At 40.1% G+C, this 27,414-nt stretch overlaps 1 protein-coding gene and 1 long non-coding RNA gene across 2 annotated transcripts; one reads left to right on the forward strand and one right to left on the reverse strand.

The window, feature by feature from the left end:
* INTS7 (integrator complex subunit 7) lies at nucleotides 53-21,734 on the forward strand. Its single transcript, XM_021391034.1, has 20 exons — nucleotides 53-222; nucleotides 314-443; nucleotides 1,095-1,241; nucleotides 3,259-3,396; nucleotides 3,716-3,762; nucleotides 4,126-4,325; nucleotides 5,627-5,749; nucleotides 6,300-6,417; nucleotides 7,320-7,454; nucleotides 7,868-7,965; nucleotides 8,589-8,828; nucleotides 10,710-10,847; nucleotides 11,716-11,922; nucleotides 14,844-15,038; nucleotides 16,118-16,221; nucleotides 16,600-16,668; nucleotides 17,768-17,900; nucleotides 19,133-19,231; nucleotides 20,065-20,250; nucleotides 21,099-21,734. Exons 1-20 carry the CDS (start codon nucleotides 132-134, stop codon nucleotides 21,384-21,386), a joined length of 2,886 nt encoding a protein of 961 aa, XP_021246709.1. The 5' UTR covers nucleotides 53-131; the 3' UTR covers nucleotides 21,387-21,734.
* LOC110395939 lies at nucleotides 6,427-21,465 on the reverse strand. Its single transcript, XR_002436695.1, has 3 exons — nucleotides 21,379-21,465; nucleotides 7,570-7,625; nucleotides 6,427-6,942 (listed from the first exon to the last, which is right to left on the reverse strand). It is a non-coding gene; the product is annotated as an uncharacterized LOC110395939 (long non-coding RNA).

A 27,414-nucleotide genomic window follows, 5' to 3' on the forward strand; every position in this document is an offset into this window, starting at 1 on the left:
GCACCTCGGCCCGTGTAGCGAGGCGGGACCGGCGCGGCTGTTGCCGCGCGCGGGCGAACGCGCAGGCGCTGCTGGGCTGGTGTGGCGGGAGGGCGGCTGCGCATGCGCGTTGGAGGGCCGCGGGGTTCGCGATGGCGGCGGGCGGCAAGTCGTTCCTGGCTGATGCGGGGTACGGCGAGCAGGAGCTGGACGCCAACTCCGCCCTCATGGAGCTGGACAAGGGTGAGGCCCGGGGCCGGGGGAGCGCGGGGCCGGGGTGTCAGGCGGGGCCTGGCGGGCGCCGCCGTAGCAGTCCGTGTTGTGCTCTGTGTAGGCCTGCGGTCCGGCAAGCTCGGCGAGCAGTGCGAGGCCGTCGTGCGCTTCCCCCGGCTCTTCCAGAAGTATCCCTTCCCCATCCTCATCAACTCGGCCTTCCTGAAGCTGGCCGACGTCTTCAGGGTCGGGTGAGTAGTGTGCTGCTGGCTTTAATTCTACTGGAGGCAGTTCTCCGTAGGTGCCTTCAGAATCGTAGCAAATAAATGATCAACGCTGCAAATCCCTTCTCTAAGGAGCGTGAATAACAAAGCCTTAAGTAGAGCTTTTCCAAGTGCCCGGTGCCTAGCTGACCCATGTCTGCAGTGGAGCTGTTCTCAGGAGCACGCAGCTATATTTGTTTCTGCTGTGGGATCTTTGCTATTGGATGCAGGAAGGAGTAGAAGCTCATTCACGCTTGGCAGTGGCAGTTGGTCTTGTCTGTCTCAGCTTTTGCCACAGTTTTCCAGTAGAATTACATCTGGGAGCGTGTGCAGTGCAGACATCTGCTTCTGCCCATTCTCACTGCTGTCAGTGCGTTCGTTTCCCCAGAAGCGTTGGACCCACATTCATAGTACGCTACATGTGCTGTGAAGCAATAGGAAATTTGTCACTTGTGCTACGAAATAATAGTGCGTTAATATTCTGTGTTTAACTGCATCAGCCTACTCAAACCATTTCTAAAGCATAGACCTTCTTTGTTGTGGTTAACTGTGAAGTTTTTTGTAATGCATTTGATTTAGTAGTGTTTGAATCTTTATTATAAAACAGCTCGGTAAAGATAAGCCTGTGTCTTCTGATAGAAACAACTTCCTGAGGCTGTGCGTGCTGAAAGTTACACAGCAGAGTGAGAAGCACCTAGAGAAGATCCTCAACGTGGATGAGTTTGTGAAGAGAGTTTTCTCAGTGATTCATAGCAATGATCCCGTTGCTCGGGCTATCACACTTCGGTACGTAGTACAGAAATGAACCTAACTTACTCCAAAGCTGTAGCTCGTTATTGGTGTGCTAATCTGTTCTAACAAAATCAGCAGCTACTCAAAATGAAATGTAGGAACCGTCTTCTGCATTTACCATAAAGATAAAAGCAGGCGCATCTCACAGGGAGTGAACAGCATGGATCTGTAAGTGGAAGAGCAAGGGTTTCACATGTACGTATTTGTGATGTGAGAATTGTGTGGATGGCTTCAGGCAAGATGGGATTGGCGATATTTAGATGTTATGTGCTCAGAAGGAAACTCTTGTATGTGTTAACTCAGATAGTATCTGTACGTAACCTACATGCATTACATGATATATTTAGAGCAAGACCAAAAGGTAGGTGCTTCCATATACGTCAAAATAACTTTTGTTACCTTGTGAACTAAACTAATTTATGTGAACCTTGTTATGCTTTCATTTATTCTTCATTTGTTGTTGTCCTAGATGCATACTGCTTGTTAGTCTCTAATCCATTATATCTGAGGAGGTGCACTTCTATTACTGATTGCTCTGTCCTTCCTGGGAATCCAGTGGGTGAAAAAAGCTCCACACTTTAAGCTATCTTTAATGTCACTGTCCTGCTGCTTTGGTGTCTGTATCACTAACAGTACCCAACACGATAATCTTGTCTGCATCTTCAACTCCTGCGCAACTGAATTAAAATGTGCGGAGAGCACTCCTCTTCCCTTGTTTATTCTTTTCTTGTATCCATCCAGAACTGTTACTGATCTCACTATTGAAAGATGGGAGTCATTAACAGAGGTTTGTTTTATTAGCTCATGCACCCATTTCTTTTTCTATTTTTGAGAGTATGCCTTGTTGCTTTAGGATCTCAGAAATGTGAGAATGCAGTGTATCTGTATGTTTTCTTGTAGTTTCACTTCAGTATTCTAATGTAAGTCTATGCTTGTTGCCTGGTGTTGAGGGCCATCTTGGCAGATTTGTAGAAGTCCCAGGAATTTGCTTAGTTTGCATTAGTAATGAATCATTACACAAGATGCAGCAAGTGAAAGATAAGTGAAAATAGCTCTTGGTTGAGCTCTGTAAAAGTCTTCAGGTTTGCCCTTCTCCAGTAACGTCAGTAAGAAAGGACATGCTGAAAGGAAGAGCTTCTAAATCAAGACCTGTGTAGGGGCACAGTGTGTTGCCAGATAGCTCTGCGTGTTTACGTAGAAGTCTTGCTAAAAATTACCATCAACGCAAATTCTGGAGTTCATTCTGGTTGGCTGTAAACATTTCTGAAAAATATTTTTGAGGTAATTGAAACTATAGATACTTGGATTTGTTTTTTTTTTTGTCAGTTAAAGAAAAGGTATTGTGATATTCCCAATGATAACCTTGTTTCACACCAGCAAAGGATCTTAGAAACAAATGATGAAAGTCTGACAGTTGTTTGTGTGATGATAGTAACTCTCTAGAAGCTTCGCTTTCTTAGTATGTAGTTAACACTTATGACTTCTCAGACATGGATCACTTCAGTTTGAAGACTTAATGGGAAAGACAGAAAAGATGGAAACAACTTTCTAAACGCGATTTTAATTCTAAACTACCAAATTTCTGACTTCTGAATCGCACGATGTATACTTTGTATGCACGCACTAATACATTTTTGCATTAAATCTATTGCAGTGATATCAGATCTTGAACACAAAAGTGTCTTAAAAATACTCAGTGCACCCTGTGCCATAGTGTACTCTTAGTTTTGTAAGGATTCTTGCTTTCCACTAACAGTACTCAAACATTGTTACCTTTTCTGTTGTTGTGTGCTATTATTAAACAACTAATGTAAGACTTACACCAATATTTTCACATTTTATTTATATGCCTACTGTCAGTGTTATGTTTGTTTCTTTAGTGAACATAAAAGATCCCACATTTATATAGAAATCGAGACTTCGAGCCAGTCCTTCTGGGCTTCTTTTTGATTTAATCTTGCATTACTTCATAGTCATTGTGCTTTCTCAGTTTCCTGCTCTGTCTCTGTAGGATGCTGGGCAGCATGGCATCTATTATTCCAGAAAGGAAGAATGCGCATCACAGTATTCGTCAGAGTTTGGATTCCCATGATAATGTGGAAGTTGAAGCTGCTATTTTTGCTGCTGCCAACTTTTCTGCACAGTCAAAGTAAGATGGAATTTTTTCCCTGTTTTTCATCTTACAAAGAATAAGAACTTCATTGTCACTCACAAAGCGTAGTATTTTCTTCAGTTTTCATCCTTTGCAGTTGTTATGAGTAATAACAGTACTGTAGGGAAATCCGAATTCAAGTCTAAAAACAACTTTGAAATACCTTTAAAAGCTTCCATTTTATCATTTGATCATGCACTTCTAAAAAAAGTTTGGGCAAGCATTCTTGTGATAGTTTTTATTCTTAAAATGCAACGTTTAGGTCTTCTGTTGGTTTTTAATTATTTTCATTTCACCTGGGGCTTTTTCTCTGCAGGGACTTTGGTGCAGGAATATGTAACAAAATCAGTGAGATGATTCAGGGTATGTACAAATTATGAGCGATGATATCGGAGAATTCTTTATTATCCATGTATAAATATAAAATGTCAGTATACCGTTGCCCTTATCCACAAATCCAGTTTTATAGTTTAATTATGTAACAAATAATCCAATATCTCTTCTTCTATGAGTACTCTCAAAATCTAAGTTTTCAAAACACTCTTGAACTCTTTAAAATGCTCGATACTGCTGTGGTTAAGCTGCTAGCCAGTGGACAGGTTACTTGAAGCTAATGCAGGGGTCTGCACAGTCTGCATTCTGCAGTGATAATAATGCATATTGTGTGTCTTAGTACTGCTAAAAGCCACTACAACAACCTGGCAATGTCTCTGTTCCCTGTTACAGGTTTAGCTACGCCTGTGGACTTGAAATTGAAGTTGATCCCTATTCTTCAGCACATGCATCATGATGCTAGCCTGGCCTCCAGCTCCCGGCAGCTGCTTCAGCAGCTGGTAACGTCATATCCTTCCACCAAGATGGTCATTGTTACTCTGCACACGTTCACTCTGCTTGCTGCTTCTTCTTTGGTTGACATTCCTAAACAGGTAATTCTTCTTTCAAATGAACATACAAAGCACATTCAAAACAAAACCCTGAATTTTCACCATCAGCTGGCATCTGAAGATAAATTATAATGGATATGCTAAGATGATTGCTTCTACACGCCATAGAGGCAGAGTACTCTGCAGCTGCTGTCATTTCCAGATAACTCCCTCCAACACAGAGACCTTTTTCATAGTTTATAAACTGTCTTTCTTGGAAATCAATAATGTTAAATTAAGGAAGATAACAATTTTTTTCTGAAAACTTTCATTTTGCCTCTAGAACCCAGGCTTCCCTTCTGTATGTTTTCCCTGCTGAATGTTTTCTTTGGATAGTGGGAGTGCCTTTCACTGTCCTTGCATACAAGGAAATGAATAATTCAACAGAACAGAGTAAATTTAAAAATGTTTTTCTTGAAAGACTGAGCCTGTAGTTATAGTTTACATTTGTAAACCACGTTGTGAGAAAGCAGTGATGGGCAAAATACAATGCTTTTATGTTCGGATAATGGGCTTTGTGAATGGGATTTATATAGGAGGTATGAACCCACTGTGACATTTGAGAATCATCTAATTAATTATTGTAAAGTCATAAAAATCTGTTGGCTTTTTAATCCTGTACGTCTGTGGAAGGCTGGTGTCTGTTCGATTTTATGGCATCGATCAGTTTGAAACTTCTTGGAATGGCTGACTTTCAGAAATAGTACTGAATTTGAGCTTACTGAACCAACATCAAGAACTTTAAATGCTTTTTATGGAAGTAAGCATGGAGAAATAGGCTGTATTTGTGCAATGCAACAGCCTGTGTTGCACTTACATGTCAGGTTGCCTGGGTATGTGTTTTTTTTATTTTTTCTTGAGACATACAGTCTCAATACAGAGACATCTGTGCTGCTTTCTGTTGACTGCAGATCATGTAGACACCTGAATTAGTGTCAAATGCCTGGAATACTTGCTACTAGCATAGTTGTTACAATGTGATGTGTTGACTGAGGTCCTTGGGAGTGTTTCATCAGTATTTCTCTGAGAGCTGCAATAGCTCTCAGGGCTTCTTTGGGTATGCAGGTTGGTGCAGAGAAGGGTGCTTGAGCAGACAGGAGAGGAGGATAGCAGAAAGCAGCTGTTAGATTGATTCCACTTGCCGTGGAACTGCAGTAGAGTCTTTGCCATGCAGGAAGCAAGCAGACAGGTAACACATAGTAGATTCAGATGAGTATTCTCAAAATTCCTTCATAAATTCTTTTGAATAGGCTTCCTTCTGGTATGATCTCTAGCTCTTAAATGATGAATTTGTCTTGTTACAGGTCCAGCTTTTGTTGCAGTACTTGAAGAATGACCCCAGGAAGGCTGTGAAGAGGCTTGCAATCCAAGATTTAAAGTTGTTGGCCAACAAGATGCCACACACATGGAGCAGAGAAAATATTCAGGTCTATAAACTTTAGCTTAAAAATGTATTATGAAACTTTGCAATTAGTTGTGGAATTCTTTTCAAAAGAACAATTTGTGAGGGGAAGGGAGGAAGAATATGTACCTCCATATCCTTAAATTAGGCATAATCAACCAAGCAGAGTAGCTGAATGTTAATGAACAGTTGAAGAATGCCCCCTCACTGCAAGCATTTGCTGTGAGCAACATGGTCTAGGGGGAGGTGTCCATGCCTAGAGCAGGGGGGTTGGAACTAGATGATCCTAAAGGTCCCTTCCAACCCTAACCATTCTGTGATTCTATGAACTGAGGAAACGTGTGTGTATTTGGCTTTAGAACCTGGTGCTGTTGATACCTAGCACAGTTCATTAGGACATACGCAGGACATTTTCTAGATGCTTGCCAGATGAGCAAGGAAGTTCTGGTCAGATTTCAGTTTTGCCTGCTTTGATCATAGGCCCTTCTTTCTTACAAAAAAGTGTATCTAGACCTTTAATACAGATAGTTTATGGAACTTCCTTCCCTTTGCATCTTCTTTCTCTTAACCTGTAGGCACTGTGTGAATCTGCTCTTCATACTCCATATGACAGTTTGAAGCTGGGCATGCTGTCGGTTCTTTCCACATTATCGGGGACCATTGCCATTAAACAGTACTTCAGCAGTGCTCCAGGTAAGAAAATTAGATTAGATGATCATTTTTGGCATTTTTGGTAGATTAGCTATCTACCACTAAACAGTTCAATCTAAACGTTGTTGCATATTCTGAAAGTATTTTTGAACTTCAGAGTGCTAGCCGAGAGTCATACTGTGTTTTTTGTATGTGAACTTTAAATGAGGGAGTGTGCACCCATGAACAGTCATGGTGTACAATTCTGTTGCAGATTTTGTGGGTAATAAGCTCAGTGAAAGTTTTGTTTACCTTTGGATGTTCATCTTCTCTTCATAAACTGAGGGAATAGTTTGCCTCTTAATTGGTCAGCCTGTATTCTGCTTAAGGTACTTTGAAACCACGCACTTGTACAGTGTTTCAGTGAGAACGAAGGGAAGAGTGAAGCACAGAGGCTTTATAGTCGAGAAGGAGTAGACATTCTGAAATGATTGAAGGTATCTCATTCTCAAAACAGAGATGATGCTGTCTTCTTTTATTTCTTCAAACCCACTATGCCTTAATGAGTATGATGACAAACAACATTGGCTGCAGAAAAGAAAAACAGTATGTTTTCATCAGTTATTTTGGCATGTCTTAATATGCTCACTAGTTTTTTTTTTTTGTCAGTAAAACCTTAAGGCCGAGTCTAAAGATCTCCAAGTCTCTGAAACATCAGCCTTTAGATCTGAATACTCTTTTCTTGTGTACATCTAAGTTGCATTTAGGAAAGAGGAGAGTGTTGGTGTATGTATAGGAATATATGTTAAAATGATAGGATAAAAACATATGAAGTAAAATAAATAATTTTAAGAAACCAAGCACCATAAATCAATATAGATTTTGTGCAGGAATATACTTGAAAGATTCATAGTCTAATTAAGCTATGTGCTGTTATATGTCTGGTTTGCCTTGTCTTTATTTAGGAACAGCAGCTACAACTGCAAGGTCATTTGATTTAGTAAAATTAGCACAGGAGTGCTGTTACCATAATAACCGTGGCATTGCAGCTCATGGAGTGAGAATTCTGACAAATATATCAGCCTCTTGTCAGGAAAAAGGTAAATGAAAGCAAAGACAATGAAATCTATTTGCAATCAGGCTTATACATTTAACACGTTAACTGGTCTCATCTGTGAATTTTTCTGTAAATCTGTCTGATCCTTCATATCTTACCTTTGCTATAAACCACTGAATTGTCTGTTAGTCTTCGGTAACTCTTGGCACAAAATCTGCTGCAAAGGAATAATAGTATTTAGAAGTTGTAGTCCAGAATTTTATGCTTACCCTATAAATGTCACAGTTAGCTTGACTGCTGAATAATTACCTGAGACACAGAATTGCTTCCAATTAGAGCAAGTCAGAATTATTAGGAAGATATTCATCTGTCATCACTGCAACAGCAGTGTAAGCATTATATTAATTAAAATCAGAAACTGTAACAGGGAACTAACTGACTCTTTCTTTTTCTTAGATCTTCTGCCTTTGGAGCAAGATGCAGTTTTTGGCTTAGAATCTCTTCTTGTTCTTTGTAGTCAAGATGACAGTCCAGGAGCTCAAGCAACCTTAAAGGTGGCAATATTGTTGTGTTTCATTAGCACAGCTGTAACTTACAGTAATGGTTTCTATAGCAGTAGAGCTAAAGTGTACCAGATTTTTCTGGTGGAGATAAAATGTATTGGGAAGAAATTGATGTTTTTCTGTGTTTTGTCAGTAGTTAAGAGTTCAGAGTGATAGTATGTGACTGCGATGAGATTGCTTTCAACTCTAGTATAAGTTTATTTTCATGGAGGGGTTGAAAGGTGGACTTCTCTGAAGTACAGCTGTAATAAAACATAAACAAAGGATGGAGATGTCTCTAGAGGATGAAGAAATTCTTACGGAGAGAGAACCCATTTTTTCAGAGATGGAGATGCAATGTACAAGATAACAATGCTCCTATGAACTATTATTTTTGTTGTCATATTTCATGGCCTGCTACCAGTAATTTTATTTAGTTATTTACTTGTAAAGACATGAGAAGATTTGTTTCTTGCTGTTTTTGTGCTTTTGAGTTTAGAGACAGAGGCTTATGCTCTAAGGAAGTCTCATTTTTGTGTTTTTCTGTAATCACACTTGCAGTGAAGTGGCAGTTTTGGTTTTACTTTTAAGTAAGCGTTGTATTAATTGTACCTGTTGATGTTTGTGAATTACAGATCGCCTTAACTTGTATGGTGAAGTTGGTCAAGTGCCGTCCTCACCTGAGCCAGTCGGTGGTTGAATCTCTGTTGACACAGCTGCACAGTGCTCAGGATGCTGCTAGGATTCTTATGTGCCACTGTTTAGCAGCTATTGCCATGCAGCTGCCCGTGTTAGCTGATGGGATGCTGGGAGATCTGATGGAACTCTATAAAGTGATTGGACGATCTACCACAGATAAAAAACAGGAACTCTTGGTAAGACCTCCTTCTGGTGAACATCCCTTGATGGACAAAATCATAGAGTGATAGAATGGTTTGGATTAGAAGAGACGTTGAATACCGTCCAGTTCCAACCTCCCTGCTGTGGGCAGGGAAACCTCACTAGACAAGATTGAATGTTCAAAGCCCCATCCAACCTGGCCTTGAACAACTCCAGGGATGGGGTGTCCGCAGCTTCTCGGGGCAGCCTGTGCTAGTGCCTCACTACCCTCAGAATGAAGAATTTCCTCCTTATATCTAATCTAAAACTACTCTCTTTGAGTTTAAAGCCATTACCCCCTTCTCCTATTACTACGTGCCCTTGTAAAAAGTCCCTCTCCAACTTTCTTGTAGGCTCCCTTTGGGTACTAAAAGGCTGTATTAAGGTCTCCCTGGAGCCTTCTCTTTTCCAGTCTGAACAGCTCCAACTCTCTCAGCCCTCTTCAATAGATGAGTGCTCTGGCCCCTGTCATTCTTGTGGCCTCCTCTGGACCTCAAGTAACAGATCTGTGCCCTTTTCCTGGGGGCCTCAGACCTGCATGCAGTACTGCAGGTGGGGTCTCACAAGATCAGAGTAGAGGGAGACTATCACCTCCCTTGACCTGCTGGTCACACTGCTTTTGATGCAGCCCAGGACATGGTTGGCACTTGGCTGCAATTGTGCACTGCCAGCTCATGTTGAGTTTGACTTCAGCTAACACACCCAAGTCCTTTTCCTCAGGGCTGCTCTGAGTCCATTCTCTGCTCAGTCTGTATATGTGCTTGAGATTGTCCCAACCCAAGTGCATGACGTAGTATTTGAGCTTACTGAATAAGACTTTCATACAGGCCCTACCTCTTAAGCCTGTCCAGGTCCCTCTTGGTGGCATCCTTTCCCTCCAGTGTGTTGACTGTACCACACAGCTTGGCATCATCAACAAACTTGCTGAGGTTGTACTCAGTCCCACTGTTCATGACACTGACAAAGATGTAACGAAGTGCCAGTCCAGTACTGACCGCTGAACGCCTCTTGTCACTGCTGCCCATGGAGCCACTGAGTGTGACCATCCAGCCAGTTCCTTATCCACCAAGTGTTCCATCCGTCAAATCCATATCTCTCCAGTGAAGTCAAGAATGTCATGTGGGACAGTGTAAAATACACTGAACAAGTCCAGGAGGTGATGTCAGTTCTTCCTTCATCCACCAGCATCCACCCTGTATATATATACTACTATGGATAGTTTTTTTTCCTTCCAGAAAGGTAGCCTAAGGCACTTGTTAGATCCAGGTTCACGTGCCAGTGTGTAGCTTTGTTTTCAGGTTTTTTTTTTTGATAGTTCAATTCTATCTATAAGATGTGGTGTGATTTCTGAGTTGAATGTTGGCATATACAATGTATTCCTCTAGATTTCCCAGCAGATGGCACTGCTTAGACAAAGTATTGGGATAGTCAGTAAAATAAGGTTTACAGAAGAACAAGATGGCAGTTAATTATATCAATTTACATGTGATGGTCTGACAAGCGTTTTAATATACTTGAATAGATAAAAATACTCTTATTACATCTATTTAGAAATTAACTTAAAATTTGAGAAAGAAATTACAAGCTTCCTGTTTGTTTATCTGGAGCCTTTGAACTATCCCAGTGTAAACTGGCAGTGAAGGTTATTTAAATTAAAGTGACTTTCATCTACAATAAATATTTTGGTTGCCCCAAATATTAAGATGCATGACTGAGAAGAGTTCTTCAGTTAAAATGTATGGTAAGTCTTCTGTGTAGTTCTGAGTCCAGTATCAAGCAGATCACTTCTATTAGACTGAGATGGTTTGGGGTTTTTTGTTGTTGGTGGTTTATTCTTGAGGTACAACCTTATTCCTAACCTCTCCACTCTTCTGTAGGTTTCTCTTGCCACTGTGATATTTGTTTCCAGTCAGAAAGCTTTATCTACAGAAATTAAAACTGTTATCAAACAGCAGCTTGAGAATGCCTCCAACGGATGGACAGCCTACAGGATAGCTAGGCAGGCTTCCAGAATGGTAGGTGAAAATACCTGGAGGAAAATGTTTTGGTGTTGTTGGAAGGATGCTAGTGATTTCTTTGAACTGGAAAAAGAATGTAAGGAAGGAAAATAATAGGACTCAGAACAAAGAAAACAATGTGGGTGGCTGGGGAATATATCATTTTCCTTCTTAATTCTCTGGAATGCTGATTCCATTCAGAGTGGTCATCCCATCAGAGTGGTTTTCCTAGCCATTCATCTTTCCAGAGTGTTTGAGAAGGAAGAAGTTAATGACCTGATCTTTATTTTTTTTATGAGCATGTCTAATCTTCATTTTCTGGTTGATCTTTAGAAAGTGCTACAGGCCATCCTGATGTATGCTCCTCTTCAGTGTGAAGAAAGATTTTTCTCTCCCCTTCAATAAAATCATAGCTGGGGTTGGAATTACGTAGAAAGCCTAGTGCAAGATGCTGGGGTAATTTTAAGCAGATAAGGTATGCGTTGCAGAGGAGGGGACTGAGTATAACGTTGCTTCGGTTACATCAGCCAGGGCTCTTGGTTTTAGCTGTGGTCTGACTTGATGATAGTTTGAAGTCCAGTGTTACTGTGGGAATAAAATATATGTTTTCAGTATTAAAAACAAATTTCTAGACTTGTTTCTCATCTTGTTAAACTGTTTTGTAGAAATGATTACTTCATGCAGGCTCGTCTTACCATAAAATAAGGCTTTGTGGTTTTATTTATTAGTGGGTTTGTGATGATCAAATGACTAATAAAAGATTCACTGGTTTTATCTTTAAAGTATGACTAATTCTGGAGAAGTTGCTGTTCGTACTTGTATTTATTACTTAAAAACTCACAGCCTTTTTTCTTGTCCCCTCTTCCAAACCTTCTTATCGTTACAGGGTAACCACGACATGGCCAGAGAACTGTATCAAAGCCTGCTGACTCAGGTGGCGTCAGAGCACTTTTACTTCTGGCTGAACAGTTTGAAGGAGTTCTCCCATGCAGAGCAGTGTCTGACGGGTTTGCAAGAGGACAACTACAGCTCAGCTCTTTCTTGCATTGCTGAAGCTTTAAAATCGTATCACAAAGGAATAGCATCACTGACGGTTAGCACACATCTTCTGCTGCAGTGATGATTCTGTGTACCGTGGCAGATCTGTTTAGTTTCTGTTCTTAAACCTCTTAAAAGGTTTTGGGGGTGCCAACCTCTCTTTTATGAGAGGGCTGCAGGGAAATGCCCTTTTTAACCCACTGTGTCTTCAGAGAGATCAGCAGCTAAGCTCGCTTGCTAGATTTCTTTTTTTCCTGTTTTCCCACTCCTCACTTCCTGTCTTGATCAAATCATGTGATATGTTTTATTTTCATTTTTCTTACTTAAAGTTACAGCGCTTAATTGCCTTCCTCCTTCCTACTGAGTTCATATTCCCTTGTATTTGACAGTGGGATCCTATGGAATCCTAACAACAATAAAGCCACAGCAATTCAGTAAGGAGAGAGAACAAATCAATCTTGTTAAATCCAAAGGATTTTTGAGGTACCTATTTTAAGCAAGTCTTTTCTGCTTCTCTAAAGTAGAGAAAATAAGAAGGCTGTGTTTAATGTGTCTCTGTGAACGACAGCAACAAAAGCATGAATATGGTCTTCCATTTCATGCTGCCATCCTAACAAAAGACAGTCTAGCTTCATACAGCACTCTTTCATATTTTGGTTTCCACGAAGAAATTTTTACATATTTAGAAGGCATATAAAAATCCATGAAGCAGCTTAGTTCATCTGCAATTGCTGTCAGTATCATGTTGACTCAGATATTAGTATTTATTAAGGCTCAGATATACTATTTTTTTTAATAAACTGATGCTTGGATAACCTGGAAGGTCACAAATTGTATGCCTTTATCTTCTGAGAGAAAGCTCCGTAAGTATTCTCCTTTAAGTTGTGGTTGAAGTGGATGAGGCTTTTCGTTCAACACTTCAAGGCTTCTGTAACATCTAGAAGCCATTGGAGGGGGCATCTAATTAGACATTAATATTTAATACAGGCAGGAAAGTGGTTCAGCAAATTAATTTGTCTTTCCCTAGAGTCTGTATTTTCTTCTGTTGTTGAAGAATTACTTTCCTCAGCTCTTCTACTGACTTCCTTGTAAGTTGTGGTCCACAGGTTTCAGAGAGCTAGAGAAGAGGAAGCTGCTTTATCTTTGTTTTTTAACTGTTATTTTGTAGGGGTTTTTTTGTTTTTTTTTTTTTTTTTGCTGGCTGTTGCTGACTTGTTGCACTGCTCTGGACAAATTTCTCCCTCAAATCTCAGCTGTGAAAGGAGCTGCTCTCAGCTTACATCTACAACTCTATTTCAATGAGGAGCAAAGTGTCATTAAGGATGCATGGTAGTCTAACTGCAGAAGACTTCAGCTGTCCCTTCCCTCTGATTTCTGTTGCTTCTGTTTCAGTGTAGTGCATGACTCAACACTGGTGCTGCAGACCATTAGTGCATGAGACAAAGCCTATGAAGTTGGGCCACCTTGTAACTGCACAACACTGTGCCTGGTAGACCTGCAGATGTTCAGCAATGATGACATATCCCGTCAGTGTCTGATCTTATCAGAATATTTCTCAATTCCTTCTTGATACACATGTAAGAAGGAAGGTTGCGTAGCTGTATGCAAAATGTTATTTCAAGTGAGTTACTCCTGTTGAGGAACAAGACCAATTACTTTACAGATGAGAGAAGTGTGTGGGACAGGGAGTTATAAAGTGCAGCAGCCCCAGTCCAATCTGTCTCTCTGTGTGCTTTCTTGCGTAGTCAGCAAAGGTTTTGAAATAGGACCTAATCTCTTTGGCACAGAACTTGCATTTCCTTGGAAACTTGTGCTTCTTTTTTCACTACTGGTAATCTAGAGAAGATACAGAACTTGAACAAAGCATTGGCACGATTAAGTAGCGCTGACTCAAAATGTGTTAAGTGGTGTCATTTGAAGAACTTAACTGAGCTGAGGAACCTTCTCTGTCATTTTCAGAAAAAGAACTGTAATGTAATTATTGCCCGTGGCTATATGGGTAGCAGGTAATAGAAATTGCAGTATTAACGAGGCAAGCTTGTATCTCCATTTACAAGAATTAAGTCCAGTTTGCGCTACTGGGAATGGCTGGCTTTTTATTGCAGTTGGTTGATGTTTCCTTGGTTTCATCAGTGGTAGGCCAGTTCTCAGATGACATGGGATGTTTTGTGATAAACTTGCTTGTTTTTCTGCCAGCAAAAAAATATATATATATTCTTGGTAGTGTGTTGGATGCATTCCTAACTTGGATTTGTGGCTTGACTACCATCAAATCTTGAGTGCTGCAGTTTGCCTTTCCTGGGTGTCTTCATCTATCACAGATGCTTCTCCAAGTCAGATAAGCTCTTAGGGAACAAAATTGCATAGAACAATAACTTCAGAATAATAGCAGCATGTCTTTACTCTTGGAGTTCTGTTTATCATTCTTGGTTGTCTCTGAACTGTCTCTGCCTTCATCAAGTATATGGTTTGGTGCCTTTGTGGCTCCTGTCCATGCCACAGTTCAAAGAAAATCAAAGATGGTTACTACTGCCTTTAGTTCTGGATGTCTTTAGCTGATCCTTTATCATCTGGCTCATCCAGAGATTCACCTTTTCAGTCCTTTGTGTTTCTTTGCCTTCCAATTCAGTGTGCTCTCTCATGGTAGGGGTTGTCTGGACTGTATGGATTTAAAGGTCTAATGGCTTCTTCTTTGAAGAAGGGGAAATAGGTGCCCAAATAAACAGCTCAAGTCACACTTGTTACAAGCGTGATACTCTTGAAGTATGGTTTAGTAATTACCTAAATTTTTCTCCCCTTTATATATGTATGATTTAAATTGAGCAAATCTGTTAGATTTGTTTTTAAAAATCACCTTTAGTATTGACCTGGAGAGTTTACTTGTCTGATGAGAAGACAGTTCAGTGACATTGCGAAGTTATTTTACCATGTTTGCTTTTGACCTCAATTGCCAACATTCTGATTACTGTGTTTCAGGCTGCAAGTACACCACTTAATCCTCTGAGCTTTCAGTGTGGATTTGTGAAACTCAGGATTGACCTTCTGCAAGCTTTTTCTCAACTTATTTGTACCTGCAACAGCCTGAAGACAAGTCCACCACCAGCTATTGCCACAACAATTGCAATGACATCAGGAAATGATCTCCAGAGGTGTGGACGCATCTCTAACCAGGCACGTGTTCTTATTCCACTCTTGTATAGTTATGTTTATGATGTCGGTATGTATTTGGCTTCTCAGCGAATGTATCATAGATTCAGATTAGATGTCATGGGGAGGTTTTTTACTGAGAGAGTGGTGAGGCACTGGCCCAGGCTGCCCAGAGAGGTTGTGGGTGCCCCATCACTGGAGGCATTCAAGGCCAGGTTGAATGGGGCCCTGGGCAGCCTGAGCTGGTGCTTGATCTGGCAGTTGGCAACCCTGCCTGTGACAAGGGTGTTGGAACTTGATAATCCTTGAGGTCCCCTCCAACCCAAGCTGTTATGTGGTATCTGGTGAAGGAAATGGAAAGCATCAGTAAGTAGTGGGCCATAGTTTTCCACTATAGCTGAACCAGGCTGTGTTTTCAAGCTGTGTGTGCGTGATTTTTCACACATTAACGTGCACAGTTTCCAACAATGTGCAAGTAGTAACCCACTCAGTGCGCTCTAAATTGCAGCAAGACCTTTCCACATTGCTTTGAAGCACCTTGGACACTCTGATTATAATAATTAAAAGGAAAAATATGCAGTTAAGCGTTACATTGCAACTTTCCCTGGTGAGCATTGGCAAACAACAGAATACCGAAGCAGTTTGCTTCTAAATGCGTGCCACCTGTAAGATCACTGCGTCTTTGAGGGACGGAGCAGTTTGATTTCCTCACTGGGGGAGAGTGGTTTTAGTTGGAAGGAACGCTTTGAGACGGTCCAGTTCCAACCCTCCTGGGCAGGGTTGCAGCCCACTAGACCAGGCTGCCCAAAGCCCCATCCAACCCAGGTTGTTCAAGTTAGTTTTGTTTTTAACCCTAAAATGGTATGCTGTGTTGTTGTTGTTTGTTGGATTTTTTTTTATTTGTTTTTTTTAGGAAGAATATATATTTAAAGCATGGGTAATACTCTGTCACTAAGGTGCTTTTTATCTAGGGGATAAGGGAAAAACTATAAATCTTCTAGGGGATATGTTTTAGTTCTTCTGTGGTGTTGGTTAGTGTAGTGATTTTCTGGATGTATGCTGTTTTTCTGCTGTTATTTTGACTGGTAACATTGCCTCTGTAGATGAAATTATCAATGGAGGAATTCCGAAATCTGGCTGTGCGTTACGGGGATCTGTATCAGTCGTCTTTTGATGCGGACTCAGCAACTCTAAGGAATGTAGAACTGTATCCTTTTAAAAGCTTGGAATTTGTCCTCTTACTTTCTTATTAGGACAGTACAAAGCTTTAACAGTCTTTCCTCTAGTGAAAGCTAGCACAAAGTTTTCTGCTTCAAAATAACATAAGTCAGGTTGCTTAAAACCTATTTGGAAATAGACGTTGCTATACTGTTGTTCAGAATTACTTCATGAGTAAGTTAGGACTCAAAACTTGTAACAGCATAAACAGGATTTCCATTGTTGTTCTTCTGTTTACCAAAGGAATAATGATAGGATTACTTCAGAAGAGCTAGAGAAATAAGGAGAAGAGCTAGTAAATAGTACCATATTTCTTGTTCTAGGAACCAACTTTGTAAGTCTACCAACTCCTTAATATTAATATCAGACAACAGCAGAGCTGCCTGCTGATTTCACATGCAATTGAAGCTCTGATTTTGGATCCAGAATCTGCAAAGTAAGTTTTAGAGTTAACTTTCTGCTCCTTTGCTTTTAGTTTCTAAACACTTGGGGCTTTAAATCTAGGAATTCAGGGAATGTTCAGAAAAGTTTCCTGGTGGCCCCTTAACGATTTTGCTCTGGCTGGGCTGGAGGACCTGTTGCTGCTGTGCTGTAGTGACAGGTTAGGGACTGCGTTCCAGGTTCTGCTTTTTATGCTTATTTTGTTCTTGAGAGCAGTACTGCACTCATCTTAAATACAGACTTGAATTAAAATAAGAAATGACTTTTAATCTGTTGCCATGTGTTTTAATTTTTGCCCTTCTGTGTTCACTCTTATACTTGTAAGTGGAAATAGTGGTTACGTGTTAGTTTCCTTCAGAGTCCTGGAAATACATGCATTAGATTAGTGTAAGATTTTTAAGGTAAATTAATCATTTCTGGCTTTTTGTGTGTGTATGTGAGCTCGTATGTATTAGCAAAATCATGCTGAAGCAACTGTGAATCAAATCATTCTTTAGAACTCTGAGATTAAAGGGAAGATAACATAGCTAAACATCTTTATAAATGTGTGATTCTTGTGACTGGAAATAAAATTGGACATCTCAAATGTCTATCCTGCTCATTTTGAATTAAGCACTATTTTGAAGATGTCTTAATCATGCTTTTTCCAGTTGTGTGGCCTTTGAAAAGTTAGGTGTCTAGGAGATGGAATTGTATTCAGAGTATTAGATTATAAGATTTGTATTTATTATTAACTCTGACTGATATTGTCCATGTTTTTTGAGTTGTGTGACTGTTTAAAACATTGTAAGTGCAGCAGGCTGAAATAAAATTCCTTGGGGAATTAAGCATGCCCAGTCTGATAGACCTGTAATTGCTTCAACTGGGAAAGGATGGGGACACAAAGTGCTGGATAAGCTGGAGTTAAGAAAGGGTTTAATTGTACAGAGCAAGTCTGACTGGGAAAACAATAAATCAAACAGTTCAGTCTGTTTATTTCTTAATGAATTTCAAGTTGTAACAGGGGATGGTCTTGTTGGGCATGTTTCGGAGTGAGCCTGTCAGACTGCGATGAGGAGAGTACATTAGGCACAGCAGAATGTTTTATTTTCTAGTTTCCAGGAATACAGTTCCAATGGAACAGCGCATGTTGAGAGTGAATATGAAAGAAGAATGATGTCTGTATTTAATCATGTACTGGAAGAAGTGGAATCCCTCAACAGGAAGTATGCTCCTGTGTCTTACTTGGCAAGTAATAGCTTTATATGTATATTCTGTAGATGAGTGTTCTAAAACCTCAGGAAACATCAAGTGATCAAGCAACTGAAGAGCATATTTTAATTACTTCATGTAAGCTATCAGTGGTACAAGGAACTCAGTCCCTAAGGATAAACTCTAATACTTGAAAAAAAGGTTTGGCTAAAACACCTATAACCTTTCTGGCCCGATTAAAAGCATGGTTTTTAAAATTCTGGTACTATGAGTATAGCAGATGCTGCTAAATGTTAGGAGAGCTAGAGATAATACCAAGTCTCTGTCAAATCCCTCTTCACAGTTACTTTTAAATACTGTTTATTCATGCTGTTGTGGTGCAGGAGTTCCACCTGCAACACAAAGTGTTGGAGGGTTCAGTGCTAGCCCAGCTTCAGTGTCTGAGCTGCTGGCAGTTCGTACGGTGTTGCTGGAGTATAGTGTTTCCCTTATCAATACAGGGCATCAGAGAACACAATGTAAAGTGTGCTGAATGCAAACAGGGGGCTGATAAGAGTGCTCCTTTACAGTCCTAATCTGGTGTTGTCTTTTACTGTTAGTGAAAATCATAAAGCTGAAGTGCACGTTGATGGAAACAGGGCAGTTCACTTGTTATGACTGGTACCTTCTTGCCTTTTTTTTTCTGAATTCAACAGTCCTTAAAAAAATTCCAATTTGCGTAGAAAAGTGAGTTGTCTAAAATGTGGCCAAGGTAAACGCTGTAAACTTAGTTGTTGCTGTCTGTCCCAACCCAGCTGGGTGATTTCAGTAGCACTGCCTTCACTGATGTTACAATGCAGCGGGGGAAGGAAGAGCAGGTAAAAGACTTAAAACTGAAGTTATTGCACCGTATGAAGTTGTGGGAGGTGCCAGTTCTGTTTGCCAGGAGTGGATTATTGTTTATTTGAGGGTTTGTGTATCCATCTTGTGTTATGCGTGTTTTATACAGATATTGCTCTGTTAACTCTAACACTACGACTGAAATGATCTAGGTTTTTCTTTTTTTCTTGACCTGCTTGTTCTTTCCAGAGCAGAATACCTTCTTCATAAAGGAGAGAACATAAACATAAGCTGAGTGTAGTCACTGTCATTGGAGTGGCTGTTACTGTATGACTGTCAATATATTTCTGGACTTTTAGCGGAAGCTGCTGCAGTTTCATTACCTCGTGCGCATGTCTTTTACATATTGTCTGAAATATTCTCATTTGCTTTGGCTCTGTTTCTTACAGCATACGGCTTGTCTCTGCAGTGCTGTCATTGCCTTGTTGAAGGTACCCCTTTCTTTCCAAAGGTACTTCTTTCAAAAGCTGCAGTCTACAAGCATTAAGGTAAGTATCGCTCAAACGTGGCCTAAAATTTCTCCTTATAGAGCCTTTTCTTCACGACTAGTCTTACTGATGGCACAAAGCTTCAGTATTTTTAGTGAGGATACTTAACTGCACACAGATCTGGGCTTGCCTGTTAGGAATGGCTTAAATAATGTCTGTGTCATAACTGAATACATATGTAATTATGAGCCACTAGGCTATGACTTAATCAAGCAAATGGGATTCAGTTCTTTGATTGCAAGATCTTAAAATAAAATCTGACTGATGGTAATTTTTCTTGATTCTATATCTGCAGAGCTAAGTAATTTTCTAGTCTTGGGAAGACAACTTTTGTAAACCTGCATTATTTTTCGTTTTTCTTCAAAAAATAACATTCACTATAGAATAGAGTTGTAATATTTATCAGTTAAGTGAGTAAGAATGACAGTATGTCACCTTCAAGGGCAAGTTAATTTTGTATTTTTAACTCAAAAGGTCCTTTTTCTTTTGGGAAAAGTGAAAGCCTGGAGATTTACATTATTTAATCTTACAGATTTTTACTTCTGTTTTCATCTTCATATGCTAGAGCTTACTTGTGGGTATTTTATAGAAGACTTCTACTTCTTTAGAAGGTGTTTAAGAGGTGCAAACACCATGCCTGGTATTGCTGACGATGCTTATTAATTTTTACAGTAATCAGTTTCTGATGCAGATTGAATGTTTCCATCTTCTGTTTTTTCTCTACCACATCCTGCTTTGAAGTTGTACTAGAAGGTGTTCTCTTTCATCTTGTAATTATCTTTGCTTTTTAGGAGGTGTGAGGTTACGTGTTTGTCTGTCTTCTTGTGTTACAGCTTGCTCTATCCCCATCGCCAAGGAACCCCGCAGAACCTATTGCAGTACAGAACAATCAGCAGCTGGCCTTAAAGGTAGAAGGAGTGGTTCAGCATGGGTCTAAACCAGGCCTCTTCCGTAAAATCCAGTCAGTCTGTCTAAATGTATCTTCAGTACTGCAGAGCAAATCTGGACAAGACTATAAGGTATGGATAGACTAGAGTAATGAGGAGTGTTAAGGTTTCTTGGTGTATTTTCCACCCTTTATGTTTGCCTCTGGTTGAAATTGATGTTTTCTTATCTAATCCTCTCTTGGCAGCTGACATTCGGGCACAAGAGGGAACTGGTCATAATGCTTGGAAAGAATCTGGGATTTCTATGCTTGCTGTATGCTGATAGCTTTTCAGTAACAACTTTTCTTCCAAACTAAAGAGAACTTGTGATGTTCAGAAGAAGTCATTAGGAATCTGCTTGAGATAAGGAAAATTCAGTCTAGCTATATACCAATGAAAACTCCAGGGGCACAGAAAAAAGACAGGAGCAGATCATTCTTTACCCCTTATATTAAGATTTTTTTTTTAATGGACATTAAGAAGATGGGCTGTCCAAATAAAGTAGCACCTGAGGAGATGCATGTTATAATCTAGTGAACTGCCTTATCAAAGACTGTGCGTCTGAAGTTCAGGTTATGCTAATGTGATACTTAGTGAAAGGTCTGATTTGGTGGGCTTGGGGGGGGTTCTTGAGGTGTGAGGGGGAAGTCAGTTGCTTCTAAAGCAACAGGATTATAGGAGGTACATCTGAATTGCATTATTGTAAAACCAGAATGTTGGTAAGGGGAAAGACTTGTTGTTAGCTACCTTGCTTTTGTTGATAGATACAAAAAAAAAATTGCATTCATCTATGAAAAGTATGTCAAAACTGATGCAAGCATACATGTGCATTGGTTTAGGAAAATTGAGGACAAAGGGTTTTTTTCTCTCTCTTTCAAATAGAGAATAGAAAGCTGATTTTAGCAGGTTATATAAAATGGTAACCTTTTTTGTGTTCTCAGATTCCTATTGACAACATGACCAATGAAATGGAGCAGAGAGTAGAGCCACACAACGACTACTTCAGCACGCAGTTTCTGTTAAACTTCGTGATACTTGGCACTCATAACATTACAGTAGAGTCCTCTGTAATAGATTCCAATGGTATTGTTTGGAAAACCGGGCCTAAAACAACTATTTTTGTTAAATCTCTTGAGGATCCGTACTCCCAGCAAGTTCGTCTTCAGCAACAGCAAGGACAGCCACCATCACAGCAGCAACAACAAAGAACAGCATACTCACGGTTTTAATTCCTGGAAGTGACTCTTTTGGTCAGTGACTACTTCATGCTGGCTAAGGGAGGTGATGTTTTCTGTCCCCGCTTTGATTGTTACGTAGTTAGTTCTGTGGGTGTGTACATACATGTTCACAAACGCATGCATGCATGCACATTCCTATGAGCTCAAGTAGCTGTAGGGTCCAGAAGGAGATGATTCACCTACTGTACGTGCACCCGGAGATCTGAACTGTTTGTGGTTGGTGCTTTCTTCATCGGAGTCTCAGGTTATTGTCTTAATCACAGAACCTTTCTTATTGTAACACAGAAAAAGAAAGCAAAAAACCCCAGATTAAAAGGTCAAACAACTTTTTATCTTGTATAATGAACGTTTGTTTCTTGTTCTGTCATTGACGGATGTGTTGCTGAAAACCTTTGATTTCAGCATTCCAAACCAGCTCAGAAACACCGGGGAGCAGATGTTCCTCATAGGTCACACGATATTCACAGTGTGTAGCTGAACGTGTGAAAATTCTTGTAGAAGAAACTTACGCCAGGTCAGGGCTTTCCCTGGATGAGTCTTAATTTTCTGTGAGCCAGTAAGATTAACCTTGCTACAGTTCAAAAATGCCTTCCTTCTCCAAAGAACTTTGTTCACCTGATCTGATAGGCGTGCACAACTTCAGGGACTTGCATCAATTCTAAAGCTGGGCAAATAACACTGAAATCTGAAAATCTGAACGCTAGGGAGGGGAGCTTGGAGTAACAGGGAAATGTCTTCTGGAAAATGCCAAGTAGCATTTATGAGAAATTAACTTGTTTAAGAAGGTGGCTTTCTATGCAAATCTGTTCTTTTTTTTTTTTTAATTAATGTTTTTTTTAACTGATTCTAAAGGATTTCTCATGCTGGCTCATTTGCAGGCTAGTTAAATGTGTAAGTCCTGGACCTATTACAAAACTTTCATTTAAACGAGTTAGAGTGTTCTTGGTTATGTGGATTTTGCAGTAAGTTTATTTTTTTGGCTGTATTTTTGTTTTTAAACATGGTGTGTTTATATTCCGCATACAGGGTGAGATACACTTGGCAAACAAGAACCAAGATTTTTCATAGAAATTAATGACAAAATACTCAGCAAGAAGTGAGGAAGGATGTTAAAGCTGCAGCAGTGTACAGAAAGCTTCTGCTGAAGCCATCAGGGTAAATGTGATCCTTTACTATTAATAGAGAGGTTATCTTGACTCCTGTTTCTGGTGCCCATGCCTGAAGATGCAGAATGGAGGATCTATAAAGTACTTCTGTGATATGGACCCAAGTTAAATCTGGTTCTCAGTAAACAGAATAGTAACTCGACTGCTGTGCATATTGCACACTAATAATGGCAGATGATTCAGATGTCTTAATCACTGGAAAAGTAAGAAAATATTCAAATGATCAGACATTGATCTTGAGCCTGGTGCACTGAATTCAAACAACAGAAAAGCTTATGCAGGCAGATGCCAGTCACATGATTATTTAATCTTAATGGTGAAGATTTGCTTTCATCTAGCTTGTGTAAATTCTTGGGCTGGGAAAGGATGGAGCCGACAATCAAATTCAGATGAGTTTTGGAGTCATTCACAAAACACACCATTCCGTATTAAGCCAGTAGTAATCCGTGTTAGGGTCTAGAATTGAAGCTGATTTCCCTCTGGGTGATGTAGCCAGATTTTCTCACAAGTGGAAAAAAACTCCGAACTGGAAAAAGCACATTCCTGTAAACCTGTGCTCAGATGGATCGCAGGTGCCATTTCTGGATGCCTGGCCAGTCTCTTGCTCGAGGCAGTGTGAATCCTTAAAAAGAAGTAGGGATAGGAAAGGAATTTGCTTCAAATTCTGCCTTCCTCTGGGGCTCAGAGTGTAATCTGCTAAGATCACTTGAATTGAATGTGTTTTTTTCATAAACAGTTCTCTGAAATTGGCATCTTGTACTTCCCTTTCCATTCTCCGTGGATGTGCGCTCATGTTGCCTGAGGACTGAAATGCCTTAATTTAGCTGAAGTTTTTGTATTTGTTAGTGGATACGTGTATATTTGGCTTTAAATCATGTGAAACTGTATGGGAGTTGGGTGGGTCTAGCAGCAAGTTAATGGTCCTTTAAACTTTTTAAGTGAGTTTCTTTACAAATGTCACAATTCTAGTTGATATATGTAAGGAATGAGTAGGGTTTTAATTAAATGCACTGTATTCCTAAAATCCATTTTGAATGATGTTAATGCTGTAACCCTCACAAAAGTACAGTAGCTCTAGAGCTGTGTGCTGAATACTCCAGTCAGGAGTGTTAAGGAAGAATTTCACAGATAGACTCGGGGATTTTGACAACGTAGATAAGTGCTTGAAGGGAGCGTGCAAAAATTGGACAAAAAAAGCCAACATCTGGACATGAGCTGGCAGTGTGGGTTTGCATCCCAGAAAGCCAACCGTATCCTGGGCTGCATCAAAAGCGGTAAGTTGTTTTGTTTCGTTTTATACCAACAAGACTGGATTCTCTCTATTTAAAAGCTAAAATGTCATTCAGAACTTGTATGACTGTTAATTGTCACTATAATGTTCTCACTACGCCGCCTAGGAATATGTGTACACATCTAGATATCAAGTCTTTACCAGTCTGGGGGCAAATAGATTCCAGAGTAGGTACATATGAAATGCATGCAAGAGAATGTAAAATAGTAATTTTTAGTCTGGTGAAATTCCAGATGTCTTTCAAGCTGGATTAGTATAGTACCTGCAATGACTAAAGGAAAATAACCGTCTTTTGATTTTGTCCTCCAAATGCGCCTTCTTCATCTGAGTTGGGAAAATTCTCAAGAATAAACTCAAGCCTGTATTATTTTTTTGATTAACTAGACAAATTTCTCTCACATTGACCAAATTTGTTTCAACAGTAGTCTTGAAATTTAGTAACGTCTTAAAGGTATGTGATTCTACCTTATACATTCTGAAATGAAAGAATGTGCAGGCGTGTGTACGTATGAGATTGTATGTGTCTGTACATGGAGAGAGATTATTTGGTATGGAAGCATTTTGCCTTTGGAGTAGCTGTATTTTTTTTATCTTCTTCCTGCTGGCCTGCACTGCTCTTGTTGTCTCCTTGGTCAGCATATTTATATATGTTCCCTTTTAATTCTTAGCAACATCTTCTCAAGATACTGTTCCTTTTATGGCAGTGCAAATGTAGTCTGGTTGTGGAAAGTGTTACTTTTCCTATTAGATATATTATGTAGTGTTCGTTACCTTCTGCCTATGTGAGTTTTAAAATTAGGTTCTGTTTTGTGTTACAGGGAAATAAATTTTAGCAGTGACCTTAGCTTACAGATTTTTGCCCTCCTAGGGACACCTCCCTGATAAAACAGCAGCTGTTCAAACTCACTGTTGAAATTGCAGCAATTTCAGTATTTCAGTAAGCTGTTTCCAGTGAGCTATCCCTGCTGCTGTGCTTCATACGTCCAGAAAATTGCTCCGTTCTGCTGCCTGTCAGCATAGTGCTCAGAAACAGGGCATACCTTATTTGCTTTTAGGAGAAAGTCTTGATCTACCTCTTGCTTGCCCACCCCTAAGTAATGCTGCCCAAAGTAAGGGTGTGTCGTTAATGGAGTTTCCAGTTAATCTCTTGACTAACATTGTTGGACAAGGTAAGAAAGGGGTTTGCTGAACTTCAGTAGCAAGTCTTTCTCAGGGTAGGAAGAGTTCCCCCATGGCAGCGGTTTAAGCTCTTGAGTCTACTACTAGTAAGCTCTTGAGTCTACTACTAGTATCTACTAGATACTTCTGTAGTAAGAAGCCCATTTTTTTCCTTTTGTCAGCACTGAACCTGTTGATCCAGTACAGCAATTTAAGAGGTGCTGCATTGTTTCCATTGCATAGAAATAAGACTGAGGAAATAGCCACTTCAGTCTGAAGCCTTTTTTTTTTTTCAATGGATAGGAAGTGTTACATCCACATTCCCTTAGATCTGAAATTAAGTCTTTTTAAAGGTAGTGTAATAAAAGACACTGTGTGGAGTGTTTTTTTTTAATGGATATCAGTGGTGACTGCATAATTCTAAAGAAGATAAAGGGTGGTTTAAAATTTTTTTTCTCAACAGTTTAGTAAGTATGTTGCTTGCTGCCGTCCATCTTAAGGGTCTGTTCCCTGCTCCCTAGAAGTACTAAATTCAGATATACAGCTAATTTGAAATTAGTAGATGTCCATGCTTTTAACTACAGGGCAAAAACAGTGAGTAGTTGTGGTAAATATAAATGGAATGGTGTGTGGAAAAGATAGATGGTCAAAGATGATGGGTTAACAGCCTTCTGGTTACAGTTTCACTCTTAAGGCAACCTACCTGTGTGTTGTTGCTGGTGAAGTGGGCTCTCTGCTGCTTGTTCCTGCCTTTGTTCTTTATCTCATAAGTTTATCTGGTTAAGGCTTTCACTTTGCTGGGGTATTTTTCCAACTGAATCTGCAGGTCTGCCTTGGCTGAGTGCAGCAAATGGATCACAGCCAGTACAAGGGGAGTGCTGTGGAAGAAGTGTATCCCAGAAGTCACACTCAGCTGTTGAACTGACTGTGCATGTGTGGTATATTTCTGTATTTAACACAAGTCCAGGGGGAACAATCTGTTTAGCAGCATCTGAACTGTGGCATTTCTGCATGACCAGTCTGAGAGCAGAGTTCGCTGGTCTGCAGTTGCTACCAGCCAGCTGTCTGGCCTTCCCTTCTGCTGGGAGTCGCCTCCCAAAAGGGAGGGAGCAGGAGGGAAGAGATGCCCTTTGTTGAGCAGTGGATGAGGCCAAGTCTGTACTGAGATCTCCATGTACTGAGAATGTCCTTTGCCAGCAAAGTGTAAGGCCAACAGTTGTGTGCACTGGCAGCTGTCTGACTCATAGTTGAACAAACTCCTAAAGTATGCAGATGTTAAAATACAATGTGAAATCAGAACCTTTAGCTTTTTGTTGTTATTCCTCCATGAACACTTCAAAGTTTTGGCTAGGAGTCAGGCTTTTGTCACGTGTCTTTAAATCCCCTGAAACTAGTTTCATGGGTATGTATTTGTAGAACCTGGCCTCTGCAAATGACAGTGCTCAAACTACGCCGTCATCTTGTTGAGTGAAGTGAAAAAGCAGTGTGGATTGTGATGGATAGGAAATTCTATGAGTTCTAATAGTTCACAAAAAATGCTGTCTGACTTCTTCAGAAGGCCCCTGTCCATCATTCTGTGAGGGAGGAGCAAAAGCTATTGTAATTGATAATGCTAATTGTTGTACTTCATTCAGTGAAGCCATCACCCTGCTACGTGTTTTTCCAGAGTGGTGTGAATTAATCCTGCCTACGGTGTGCAGACCTGTACTGTAAGCTTATTTTATTTCCTTTGTGCAAAGCCTTTCCTTGGTTAGTCTGTTGTGAGGGTTTGCGTGTTAGTGTGGACAGTCTTTGCTTTGGGTACCAGTTTCTGAGAGGAGTGATTCTCAGTGCACCCGAGCAGTAGTGCAGCCCACACGATGGATTGCCTAGAGGTCTGTATTACTGTAAACATGTACCCCAGGTTAAAACCAAAAAGGTACTCTTTGACTTTTTTTTGGAGGGTGGGAAGATACAGGGAGGATAAGAGTAGCTTAAATGCTGTATGTTTAGTTGCCTTACTGATACTTCTGCCTGACCAGAAGCACAGCACTTAACTACTGTGTGTTGTTTTTCCCATTTTAAAGGAGCCAGAGAGTTGAGCTTACTGCTTACGTTTTGTACTTCAGAATTTTGGAGATTTGATTTTTTTTTTAAATGAAAACTTCTCAAAAAAAGCCAACATTAGGCCTAGTACTAGTATCCAGGTCTATTTTTCAATGTTTTGAATGTACTAAATGGCAGATGAGAATGCTGACGATTCACTGGGTGCATTTATGCATATATGTAAACACTGCCTTGCCAGAAGGCAGCTTACCAAGAGGGATATGGTAATTTAAAATCTGTTTCTGATGAAGCCCATCCTGTAGTATAAACATCATGAGCACTCGCTGTGACAAGACAGATGGGAGAGCCCTCTGCGGTG

This window comes from Numida meleagris, chromosome 3 (assembly GCF_002078875.1).
Source record: "Numida meleagris isolate 19003 breed g44 Domestic line chromosome 3, NumMel1.0, whole genome shotgun sequence".
Classification (NCBI taxonomy): domain Eukaryota; kingdom Metazoa; phylum Chordata; class Aves; order Galliformes; family Numididae; genus Numida; species Numida meleagris.